Raw genomic sequence first — 12,773 nt, 5'->3', positions numbered from 1 at the left:
GTGATTCGATTTGGAGGAGATTTGACCCAATTTGGTGGCCGAATCTCCAAATGCAAATTGAATCAGCAAACCAATTAAAAGGTCCGGATCTTCGGAAAAGATTTGGAGAGCTTTGATGATTCAGGTAGTCCCCGGTGGCTGCAGCAGGGAGCTGCAGCTGACTCTAAGCTAGTAAGTACTGCGGCAGGGGAGGGGACCATGGGGGGACCCCTGCCAGCCCCCCCGACCCTGCCCACTCCACCAGCCCCCCCATGGCTGCCCCTGCCCGCCCCAGTTTCCTGCGTTTTTAAAAAGAAAGTCCCAGTGCTCACCAGGTGCTGCTGGGCGGGGGGTGATCCCCACTGCCTCATGCTGCATGGGGAGGCTCTGAACAAGCCCCCTGATGCTCCCCCCCCTTTGCTCCCCCAGCCCTTCCAAGGCCAGCTCTGGCCCTTTAAGAAAAAAGCCCTGAGAAAAGCCCCAGGACAGCAGCAGCCAAATCTCCAAATCAGGTTCGGCCGAATTGAATCGCTGTCCACCGAATCAGCCAAATCTGAAGCAAATACTAGCCACTTTGCACAGGCCTACCATACTGTACGCAGATGCTCAGAGGAGCATTTTGACAGGCAAAACAGGCTTTAGGCAAAAGTAAGATGTAGGCACTGTTTTAAGGTGGCCAAGCTTGGAATCTGGCCTCTTAATGGAAAGTTCATTCCAGAATCATGTTATATGAAAATGTAGTCAATGGGCTGAATGAAAAAGAGGCACTGGAGTAAGAAAGGTGATGATGGGGCCATGCGGTGTTAGTCTAGAGGCCAGGCAGTGAGCCACCAAGCAACAACTGGGTACAGATTACTAATGTTGTGCACAGCCTGGGAGCTCCATAAGCAGCAGTCACCTTTAGAAGAAGGTGGAAGGCACTTGGGGCCAGACTTTCCAAGACATCCAGGGACCTGAAGAGGCAGAGAGGTGTTTGGGAAATTGCCAGCAGGCACCCTTCTGCATCCCGAGGTGCCCAAATGATCCTAAAAACCTGGCCTTTGGTCTTCATTTCAATGCCCGAGTTGCAATCAAACAGCATGCTTCTCTGGGACCTTTCACCAGAGGTCTGCAAAGTGCTTTGCAAGGAGGAGGAAGCATCCCTGATCCCTGTGCTTGTTTAACGGTAGGACACTAAGGCACGAAGGCCCCAATGCACAAAGTATTTGGCTGACATAGCACCTGCGAGGAGTCTCATTAAAGCCACTAGGACCATCTACAGACAGAACCACAGCCAGTTAGGGGAGAAGACTTGCCCATGAGATAGACCACTCTGCAGCCCCCTCTTCTAGACAAGCAGCCTTCCTTGGTCCCTCTCTCCTCATCGCCCCAGTAAACACCAAGAGCCTGGTTACCCCGTTACACTAAAGCAGCCCAAAGGTGGATGGAGACAAGTCACAGCCATTTCTGTTACATTTCTGCTCATAACACCTCTAGGTGTGTATAGATATATTTTTTTTTTTAATTTTTTTTTTTAAACCCTGAAAAAAAAAAAAAAAAAAAAATTCTAGCGGAAGAGGGTGGGGGCTAGTCCTGGGCACCACATGGCATGGAGCACCACTGTGAAAACTGACTCAGCATCTGCCAGTCCTAGTAGTTATGTGCCATTGGCAGTGCTGCCAATTCTCAGGTGAGGAAGTGCTATGGAGGGGCACAACAGTACGACTGAGCACTGCCTCCTGGAACCAAGGCCTGATTCTCATCTACACAGAGATCCATTTGAGCTGCCCTTGCAGCAGAACAGGACCTTGCCAATTCAATTCATGCCCATTTACAAGACCAGAGTGTAAATGAGCATGGGGCCAGAAGAGGTTTTTGGTGGGGTTTTTTTTGTTTTTTTTTTTTTTTTAATTCATGCCTGTTCTATATTGAAGATTCATCACCCCCAACACACCCTTCCTGAAGCACCATAGAAAGTCATAGTCTTAGAAAAGGAGTCAATGGAAATGACAAAACTGCCTCAGTTACACATGGTTCGCACCAACTGAGAGGAAGGAGAGTAAGAATACGGAGTTAAGCACCATAAAAATCTACATTGTTCGATCCATAAACATGAAAATAAAAAAGGACTTGCAGCCCTGCATGAAAACATCACTGCAAGTGTCTGGAGGGCAGCAGCATGTCCAGGCTGCAGTCACTGCTAGCAAGCCCTGAAGGCATCGATTCATGAGACACCCCAGTGTGTCACTGCACTGGTCATTAAGCGCTATCATTTGTCAGCATTGCAATGGTAATTCCACTTGGTCCTGTCTAGTACTAGTGCTCTGGGAGTTGGGGGGTAGGGGCGACCCTGGGAAGAGCAGAGGGAGGTTGGGCCATGGCAATATAAGAACACCCTCTGTTGTCCTTGGTTCAGTCCCAGGCAGCATCCCTGGAGACTTGCCCTGCCTTTCATCCTTTCTCCTCGTGCCTACAGCATCTGGTGGATGGTGGTGGAGTCTGGGTAGTCTGCCAGCTTCGAGGTAGATGTTTATCCTACTCCATCTCCGAGCGACCTGTTCCACAAAACCACGCTGAGCCCCTCTCGCTCATGCGTGCTCTCTCCCCACATACAAATCCTTTGTCTGTTGGTATGTGCTATGTAGCAGACCCCTCACCTCAGATGGCTCCCCCTCTCCCTTCCCCCAGCTGCTGTTCAACCTTCAGCCACGGATCTCCAGCTAGAGAGACACCATGCCTCCTTTGGAAGTGCCACCAGCCTGGTCAGCAGGGCCTCAGGGTACAGAAGTCTAGCTCCTGAGGTTTCTTCCTGAGATTGCAGCGATCCCGAGGCAACAGCTGCCCTGCCTGGGCTGTGCACTTCAACATGCGCCTCTTGAAGCCTCTGCCACAGGTTTTGGAGCAAGGGGACCAAGGACCTGCCTCCCACGTGGGGCAGGGGTCTCCGCATATCCTGACGTCAACAGGCCGCTGGGTGGCATCACACTCAGAGGCCAGGTGGCCGTAGGAGTCACGGCAGTCCACAGCGCGCTTCTGCAGCCCATTGCCACAGGTGACGGAACAGGCCTCCCAGCCTCCAGCTGCCCACTTGTAGGATGGGCGTTTGTAACTCGGCCTGCCCATGTCCAGGCGGTTGGATAGGCTTAGGACACTGTTGGTGAGGTCAGGCAGGCTCTTCCCATCACTCTTGTATGAGGACTTGTCATCTTTTCTCTCCTTGGGCAGGTAGAAGGAATAACGCACCCGGGGGGGAGTCATTTTCCCAACTGACAGCACCTCCACAGTCAGAGGCTCCTGGATAGGCTTAAAGGACTGAAGGCTTTCCACTGCCGTGCCTGTCCCGCTGTACCGTAGCACACTGCCCTTCACCATCAGGTCCCTCTCCACAGCCGAGACAATGAAGTGCCCATTGAGCAGATACTTGCCTTGCCCGTTCTTCACAGCTAGGTAGTTATCATCATTAATCAGTCCCTTGTAGCCTCGCTGCCTGATGTCAATGCTGGAGGCTCCTGCTGGGATGACCACCACAAAGTTGTAGCCGTGCCTGTAAGACAAAGAAAGAGGGTGTTAGCACCACACCGGTACTGCTGGGAATAGTTATTTGTTCATCAAGGGGATGAAGCTCCAGACCAAATGCAGACTGAGCTGCTCCCCACAGCTCCATTAGAAAGCTACAGTAAAACCTTCCAGCTTCTCCCCACAGGGTCTGAGTATGGTGCAGGGACGTGCAAGCGATAGGGTGACTACTCCCACATCAGTCCGAGTCATCCAGCATCTTCATTTGAGGTTCAATGCTGACAAGATTCTGCAGTGTAGACAGGTCTCACCCTCACCACAAAAGACTAGATTTAAGTCAGCTAGACTAGACCTTGGATCTAAAGACCCAGCACCCATCACTAGCACTAACGGTTGCTTATGCACGAGAGGCAAATGGTCCCTCCCTTTCATGAGGCCTACATTTTCTGAAATGCATGTTAAAAGACAAGCCTGGGGGTTGGGGAAGCAGGACTATCAGACACTCACATGGGCTTTGTGAACAACCCTGAAACCTTCTTGCAGCTTTTGTTGTCTCCTCCACACACGCTGCATTTGTCAAACTTCTTCTTGGAGCCCAGCTTCCCATCACATCCCGCTTTGATGCATTTGCCCTGGACGCAGACAGAGGTGGAGTCGGGTGCACATGGGGTCCCATCTACTACCTGCAGGTCACCAAGGGGGAGAGGAGGTCTTAGCAGTCAAGGCATTTGGTTCCCAGGTACATAAGAGTGCCCCACATCCCACCTGTGCATGTACCACCAGCATCCAAGGAGGAACCTTTGGGTGCTAGGGTACACCCATCCCAGAGCTGCTCCAAGTTATGCCTGCCTCTAGATCAACCTGGTATGGAGAAGGCATTAATAGGCATAAAGCCACCTGTGTCCTCACCCCATGTTGGGGCTGTATTGGCACCTGCTCAGAGGCACAACCCAGAATCATGACTTTTATACCACATCTATGAACAACTTCTCTCCCTACCTAATCAGCAATCCTGACACTTGGACACTGCAAATGAACAGGTTGAGAGCGCCAATTGACCCTTTGGTGGTGTCCCTGCATTCCCCATCCCAGTTCAGACAGACAGCCCAGTGCTGTGCGTGTGAGCTTGAGCTCCCATGAAAAGCTGCCTCCTTGCCTTTTGCTCTTGCTCTGGTGCCCTAGGTGTGCAATCTCACATGCTTTGCAAACCTGGGCCAGAGCCAAAGCTGGTCTAAATTGGCAGTTCCACCAAATTCAGCACAGCTCCAGCATAGACTCTGGCTTGCAACCCCTCAGTGCCTCGCAGTAGTGCCATTTCCCCAGATTAACTGTCTGTTCATTCTTGAATCCCAGTAGCACAGAGCGGTGCCTGTGGCCTCCAAGGGAGAACATCCCAAAGGCCAGTTACCCAATTACTCCATCTAAGTATAAAGCCTTCCTGTGAAGGCTTCACAGTAATACTCGTGTTCTCCTTACTCGTTAACAGAGTTAACTATCAGTCTCCTTACACAGTCATTTACAGCAGCCTCCTGTTTCCCTTCCCTCAAGCCCAATGGCTCATACAGTTGCTCTCCCCCTCCTCACCTTAGGAGCCAACACATAGAAGTAACCTGTGCCGTTAGCCCTGCATATGAGCTTGCATTTGTCTCGAGGCGAAACTCCTGAGTACTTAGGGACCCACGAGACGGAGGCAGTGAGCCGGTTGGTGCTGTGGCTGTAGCCATTGAAGGCCTCGCACTGTTCCTCTCGGAAACTCTTTCCTGGCACTGGAAGGAAATAAAGCACATGTGGAAATGCCACCAGGAAGGGCATCCTCAGCTGGAATGCATCTGCCTGGCAGGGCCCAGGCCTGGGATCTGAGCATGGAGGGGCAGGGGCAGAGTGTCCTATCCCTTGCTCTGATTTTATTTCAGTTCTGTTCCACTGACTTCAGAAGAGTCACTCCTGATGTACATGGCTGTAAATGGGATGAAAAAATCTGACCTTGAATGTACGAATGACCTGACCCAGCTAGATTATTCAGAATTGCAGGGGGTTGCCTCTCTACCTGTCTGAGGTTGCCAACATAAATGAAATCTTTTGAGCAGCAATTCATGAGATATGACTTGTCTTTCCACTTTTAGCAGACTCAGAGAACAAGTCAGATTATTTGGATATTCTGGACACTAGCAAAATATATGCACTACAAGGGAGATTGGTTTCCAGGGGAAGGATAATGATGGTACAGGACTGCTAATGGGAGAAACACAAGCTACATTCATAGCCAAGACAGCATCAGCTGCAATGATAACATCAGCATTTGCTGAAAACATCTGGGATTCACAGGAGAGTACATGTCAGAGAAAGGAATTAGAAGGCATCTATTGCCAATCACCCAATAGAGAAGGGTATTAGAAGAAGTGCAGAGAGCCTGGCCAGGAGTGGGCAGAGAAAGAGTTAACTGGTCTCCTTAAGCAAAGGAAACAACACAGCTGCATACCTTCAGTGTGGAGATTGTGTTTGGGATCCCATCCACAAAGCCAGGTTGGGACCAGCTGTAGCAAATTAGACAATTCCCCCCAGCACACCATAAGAGGCATGTGCAGAGACAGCTGAGCTAGCTGGCACGGGGAGGTGGAGGAAGTGCTCACTGAACATGCCTTTCCATATGGACCTGCACGCAAGCTGCACACATCAGGCCTCAGAGTTTCTCTCACTTGAGAGCCAGGCCCTTGCTGTCTCCCTGTACAATTCCAGGAGGAGACCACACTCAGCCAGGCCTCATTCGCCTTCCCTGCCACATATGCGAACACTAGCCACACAAGGTGTCCCCACATGCAGGGATGTGCACTTGCAGCAGCAAAAATAGTGGCACAAATTTGTGCCTCTACTTTTTGCCACAGTGCATGCCCCTGCATGTGCACCTTGGTGTGGGGCAAACTGCCCCACTTCAGAGAAACTGCCCTTTCCTCATTGCTCCCAGCATGCTAGAGGAGCTGGGTGACAACTAAAGGAGGAGTGAAAATGCTTTGGCTGGCAGCCAGAGCATAGATTCATAGATGTTGGGGTCGGAAGGGACCTCGATAGATCATCGAGTCCGACCCCCTGCATAGGCAGGAAAGAGGGCTGGGTCTAGATGACCCCAGCTAGATGCATATCCAACCTCCCCTTGAAGACCCCCAGGGTAGGGGAGAGCACCACCTCCCTTGGGAGCCCGTTCCAGACCTTGGCCGCTCGAACTGTGAAGAAGTTCTTCCTAATGTCCAATCTAAATATCTCCCTGGAGAACTAAGTCTCCCAGTCTGCTAGCACATGCTCTTCTTGTGTGCATGCACCATGCTGTTTTCTCCCCATGGTGGGTTTTGTTGGGGGGGGGGGGGGAGGGTTGTTCTGTTTTGTTTTTTGTAGCAGGATTTCCTGGTAGCAAAATTTTCCCCTAGTGCAAAGCACATAAGAAGTTCTTCCTAATGTCCAATCTAAATATCTCCCTGGAGAACTAAGTCTCCCAGTCTGCTAGCACATGCTCTTCTTGTGTGCATGCACCATGCTGTTTTCTCCCCATGGCATTTTAACATTCTGGGTGTGCAGCTTGTGGCACCAGAAAAAGAGGTTTGCAGCACCACAAACTGCACATGCCTGCAGGTCTGGATGTGGCCACAACGTCCACTTCCCCATGCTGCCTTCCACCTGCTAGGGAAAGGATGCTTATGCACAGAAAGGAGGTGTTCAGGCACTGCTAGTACCCATCACCCATCAGCATAATATCTGATCTTCCTCCAAGGAAAGTCAAGAGCAAAGCCCATGGCAAATTTGGTGGCGTGTCTGGCACTTCTCCCTGTTTGGGACAGGGCTTCTACTTTGGCGGAGGCGGGGAGATGGGAAGGAAGGGGTGGAGAGTTCAAATTGTCATTGTTGCCTGTGCAGGAAAGACGTGCTCCAGGTTTGAGCGCTGTGCAGTCACACCTTGGCAGAATGTGACCTCTTGTATCAGGTTGGTAGTGCCGGGTTTTCTGCTGGTGACAACTCTCTAATCCAGGGGCAGGCAATTATTTCGGGCGGAGGGCCACTTATTGAGTTTTGGCAAGCCATTGAGGGCTGCATGACAGGCAGCCAGGGACAGATAAATATTAATTTTCTAAAATTTTTTGGAGCCCTGCGGACCGGATAGAATTAAGGCTGTGTGAGGCTTCAGACAGAGCTTTGGATCCAGAGAAGCTTCGGACACTTCGGGGTCCGAAGTAGCACGTCCGGGTCGCAGCGCTGCCTCATTCAGCTTCCTGAAGTGCTTTGGAGCCACCTTGGAGATCCGGCCATAGGGTATAATGGGGAAACAATATCTATAACTTCATTGTTTTTTGTCTTATTTGGATGAAATTCAGGGGTGGTAGACTCTGCAGAGAGGATGAAGCCTGCCAAGTTTCAAGAAGATTGGTGCAGGGGTTTGGGGGAACTGCACCACAAATTCTTGAAAGCAAAACTCCTGTCACGTCTAGCCGTTACAGGGTCAAGACTGCAAGGCTGGGAGCTCTTGCTGAGGCCACGAACCCAGGGGTTTGGGGGGGAACTGCCCCTCAAGCTGGGGACAAGCAAAACTGATGCCATGGGTGACACTGCGTGTGTTAAGGCACAGCGGGGTGACACTGCAGGGATGATGGCCCCTGCTGCAGCCATGATGCCTGCCAGCTGTGGAGGAGATTGGTGCAGGGGGGGTCTGGGGCCCTGCACCCCTAGCTACTGACAGACAAAATTGGTGCCAAGGGTGCTGTGGGACTGACTGTCTGTCTTGGGGCCGGAGGGGAGACGCTGCTGCAGGCCTGGCTGCTGAGCTGCTGTGTTACCAGTTACCAGCTGTTGCCATGGGTGCTGTGGTACTGCCTGTGTCTGTCTTGGGGTGGGAGGGGAGACGCTGCTGCAGGCCTGGCTGCTGAGCTGCTGTGTTACCAGTTACCAGCCAATCAATCATGATTCACTCAGGGACCAGCTCAATACACAGGACCTAGCTAATGCAGCCAGTTAATTGCCCTCAATTAGCACCTACAAAACCAGGCTAAGGAGAGGAAAGAATCAAGACAGACAATCAACTGCCCCAGGACAGAGACAGTCTTGGCACGAGTTTTGCCTGTCAGCAGCTAGGGTTGCAGGGCCCCAGGACCCCCCTGCACCCATGTCCTCCACAGCTGGCAGGCGTCACAGCAGGGGCCACCATCCCTGCAGCTGTCACCCCGCTGCGCCTTAACACACGCAGTGTCACCCATGGCACCAGTTTTGCTTCTCCGAAGCTTGAGGTGCAGTTCCCCCCAAACTGATCTCGTTGAAACTTGGCAGGTTTCATGCTCTCAGCAGAGGCTACCAATCCTGCAAATTTCATCCAAATCAGATAAAAAACAACCAAGTTATAGATATTTAATTGATTCCCCCATTATACCCTATGGCCAGATCTCCGAGGCAGCTTCGGAGTCGCTTCAGCCAGATCAAGGCAGAAACCCAGTCCCGAGCTCAGGATCGGATCACGGCCATCCAAAGCGGCCGGATTGGATCGCTGTTGACTCACACAGGCCTAGATTCAATGGCCTGGCGGGCCACATTTTGCCCGCCCCTGCTCTAATCTCTTTCTGCTTTAACTAAGTGAGTCTGATTTACGTCAACTAAGTATGTGGTGTAAGATGCTGCACTAATGCCCAGGGGTAAATGAGCGCACACGGGCTGCAGAGCAAAGGAAACAGGACCTCCGTCTAACTAAAATGTCTGTAAACCTTGCAAGAGGTAGCAGCTGTGGAGGTGGCATTAGGTAGCTGGTTGTGTGAAATGGTGATGATTTCTTTTTTGCTGAAAAAACATGGTTTCTTTCCCTCAGCTTAAAGTGTTTGAAATATTCCAAGAATTTAAAGTGCTGATCATTTTGGGGGGGGACATTTTCCATATTATTGACATCCTACACTCAGCTCTGCTGTGCACAGGGAAAAAAAAATAACCACAGACTCTCAGTCTGAGCTTTATTCCTCAGTGATGTAACCACTCCCTGATAGACCAGGGGGAGTTAGGCTGGAGGGGATGTAGGGATGAGCACACTACTAGTTCAGGTGGGTGGACTGATGCAGATAAAATAATACACCAGTTAACTCCATATCTAACAATTCAAGCCACCTGTTTGCAGATACAGTCATTTTCCTGCTCTAGCCCCATCAACCAGTTTTCACAAGCCAGGACAGAAGTGCCATAAGACTGAGGATTTCTATGCAATTTCCATCCCAGAAGAACTGGGAAGATTGAGATTTCATTATTTGAGTGCTTGAACTGTGCCCCTCCATCTCCCTGAGCTGCACTGCACCACACCATGGATGCAATGGAGAATCCACTGCCAAGAGGCTGTTCCAGGAGCAGGTTGCTGCTTGTTTTCTTTACCTGTGCTATTTAAAGGCCCTTTCAATTCACCAACAATCCTAATATCAACCAGTTCCAGAACAGGTTCTTCCCCTCCCAGCGGGAAGCCTCACCTGAATCGGAGCATGGATCTAGGTTGCAGGACCGGTACTTGACACGGATGCCCTCACAGTACTTCCCTCCATTGGCAGGCACTGGATTGTTGCATTCGCGCTTGGCCAGCTGGACTCCTCCGCCACAGGTCCGCGAGCACTGGCCGTAGGGTGCCCACTTCCCCCAGTTGCCATCCACCTGCCAGGAAATGGGATGTTAAGAGGAAAGCCCCTTTACCCTGCAGCAATATCAAAACCAGCACGTTGTGCCATATCTGGGCTCTCAGCAGAGTGGACCAGACTCAGCAGGAGAGATCCATGACATACCCAAGATTGACCAGAGAGTCTTTCCCTGGGGGAAATATTCTATCCTCTCTAGCTGTCACACCCAACAATAGTCATTCAGAAGAAACGCCTACTGGGCACCAGCAACAGCAGCAAAATGGCATTAAGAGTAAGCCCTGTTCTCAAACAGAAGTGCAGTCAGTAGAAGTCCCATCCCTGCAGCACACGAGCAGCAGCTAGGATCTGACACCCTTGGCAAAAGCTTGTCATTTAATTCCCTTCCTTCTCCACCCCAATTGCTTTTCATACAGCAACAGCCAGGGACACAAATGACCTCAGGGGTTACTAATGCAAAGTAGGGCCCTTCTGTTCTCTATCACTGGCTCTTGAGAATGCTTGGAAGTGGCGAGCAACTTGGTGGCCTGAAGAGTTTGTGCCTCTTTAAGGTCAAACCACAAACACCATAATGAGCATCTCAGCCTGGGCAATGAGGCAACTGAGCCTACAAGTGATCCCTCCAAGACCAGGGTGCCCCTTGCAGGGAGACTATAGTTATCCAATGTGGAGGATGACTGCTGCATAGCAGAGCTTTCTAGGGAAACCATCACTTTCCATGGGTTACAGGATGATGAAAATCAGCACTCTTGGGCCTGGTGCCACATGGTGCAATTGGAAAACGTCTCCCTGGGGCTGAGCAAGCTACTGCAATCAGAGAGGGTAGGTGCCATACCCAGCCTCACTATCTGGCAGGTTCTTTTCCACCACATCTGCAGTGAGCTCTGGGAAACCAGCTTGCATCTGGGTTCAGTGCACATAGGTCTACAAGCTCCATATTGCACTCGTCAGCCCAAGCTGCAGCCTTCATGTGACTTGCCTTGGCCTCCCCACTGACACCCCCCAGCACAGAGCAGGCCGGTACTCACCCTGTACTTACTGATGTTATGCCTCTCGACGCAGGCTCCCTTCATGCAGAACCTTCCCTCTCCACAGCTGGTGCCGTCAGCCCAGGGGAAGTGGCGTGTCTGACAGACAATCTGTCCCCGAGCTTTTCCCGTGCACCACAGCTTGGTGCAATACTGCATGTAGGGGCAAGGCTTGGAGCCGATGCCAAAGGCCAGCTCACACTGCTGGTTGAGGGTGTAGCTGGCCCCAGGGAGGTCCTCTGGCAGAGGGATGGGCTTGGTGGGTTGGTCCAGCAAGCAATCCCCTGTGGGGCAGTGAAAGAAGAGAAATGCTCAGTGAGATACAATCAGAATGACCATCGCATCCATCTTCTTGTAGGAGAAAAACAAACAAACAGTCACAGCTGGTAAATAGAGAGCCACATCACACTGCAGAACCCATGGACCTCAATGCTGCAAGAAGCTGGCAAGCAAAGCTGTGGCTGGATTGACTGATTTATTCATATCTGAGCAGGAGCCATGAGATTTTTTTTTTTGTCTAATCAACTTTATCTGTAGTTTTCACAACTTCCAGCCACCTCCCACTGGGACAAGTGTTCACTGTGCAAACAGCTCCAGTACAACGGGAACTGCCAAGTAACACCAGGAGACCAACCAGGGCATTTTGGGACAGGGGGCTCCAACAGTACAAGCAGTGAGGCCTTATAGGTCTGCTTTAAATCAGGTCCAAGGCAAGTAAAGAGTTACCAAAAAAAAAACAAAAAAACACCACAAACAAACCAGCATTGTGGAGCTAGACAAGGTCCAAGTTGATCTAGTCTCAGGTGCTATGTGGTCCCTTGAAAGTGATAACTTCTGGCAGCCTTCAAGCCCTGTATGGCTCCAGAGTTTAAGTGATTTGTTGCTGCCTAAAAGTAAACTGTTTAGAAAGGGAGAACTGCTGAAGTCTGTGGAGCCAAGGGCTGTCCCAACTCAGCTCTCCGATGGCTTCAAGCCCGCAGACATCTGGTGTAAGGATTACAGATGCCCCCTCTGACCTCAGCCCCGCCTTCCTCCTCACATCCACACCCTCATGGGAGGATCACAGCTCTACCTGCTCTCGCCCTTCATATCCAGAGTGGCCAAGTTGCAAGGCCAGGGCATTTGCTACGGGTGGTGTCAATGAAGGATAAACAGAAATGGTCACTCAGAGCTGGGAGAAGGCAGGATGAGAGCAGGAACTTCAGCAGCACAGCACAGAGGAAAGAGGAACTCACTCAATAACAAGCATGGATCCCATTTCAGGGGCCGCTACTGGCTCCAATGACTGACCTCCGCACCCACGCTCTCCTCCAAATGCCCCTCAGTGAGGGTGCACAGAGGCAAGGCAAGGCTGGGATTCATCTCAGAGCATTCAGTCTCTGCCTTTCCTCAGCCATGCACCCACAAAGCACAACTGACAGCACTCCTCATGGGAGGGCCCTCTACCCAGCATCCTACTGTCCCTCACATCAGGCAGGGACTTGGACCAGGGGCCTGCAGCAGGTTTCTGTGCCTACAAAAAAAAAAAAAAAATAGATATAGATATATCTATCTCAAAGAATCATAGGAAGTTAGGGTTGGAAGGGACCTCAGGAGGTCATCTGGTCCAACCCCTTGCTCAAAGCAGGACCAGCCCCAA

At 51.2% G+C, this 12,773-nt stretch overlaps 1 protein-coding gene across 2 annotated transcripts in view; it reads right to left on the bottom strand.

Annotated features, from left to right (window-relative positions):
* Positions 1-1,470: 1,470 nt before the first annotated feature.
* Positions 1,471-12,773, bottom strand: part of ADAMTS15 (ADAM metallopeptidase with thrombospondin type 1 motif 15) — a 30,885-nt gene continuing 19,582 nt past the window's right edge. For both annotated transcript variants that reach the window (XM_025215002.1, XM_025215001.1), the window contains 5 exons: positions 11,135-11,418; positions 9,948-10,125; positions 5,059-5,240; positions 3,982-4,157; positions 1,471-3,502 (listed from right to left, as the gene is read on the bottom strand). In XM_025215002.1, the coding sequence (XP_025070787.1) occupies positions 2,722-3,502; positions 3,982-4,157; positions 5,059-5,240; positions 9,948-10,125; positions 11,135-11,418 (1,601 nt within the window). In that variant the 3' untranslated portion in view covers positions 1,471-2,721. The remainder of the gene's footprint in view (positions 3,503-3,981; positions 4,158-5,058; positions 5,241-9,947; positions 10,126-11,134; positions 11,419-12,773) is intronic.

This window comes from Alligator sinensis, unplaced genomic scaffold (genome assembly GCF_000455745.1).
Source record: "Alligator sinensis unplaced genomic scaffold, ASM45574v1 scaffold1496_1, whole genome shotgun sequence".
Classification (NCBI taxonomy): Eukaryota; Metazoa; Chordata; order Crocodylia; family Alligatoridae; genus Alligator; species Alligator sinensis.
Note: the sequence above shows the minus strand (reverse complement) of the source record. Positions and strands in the feature narration are given on the sequence as shown.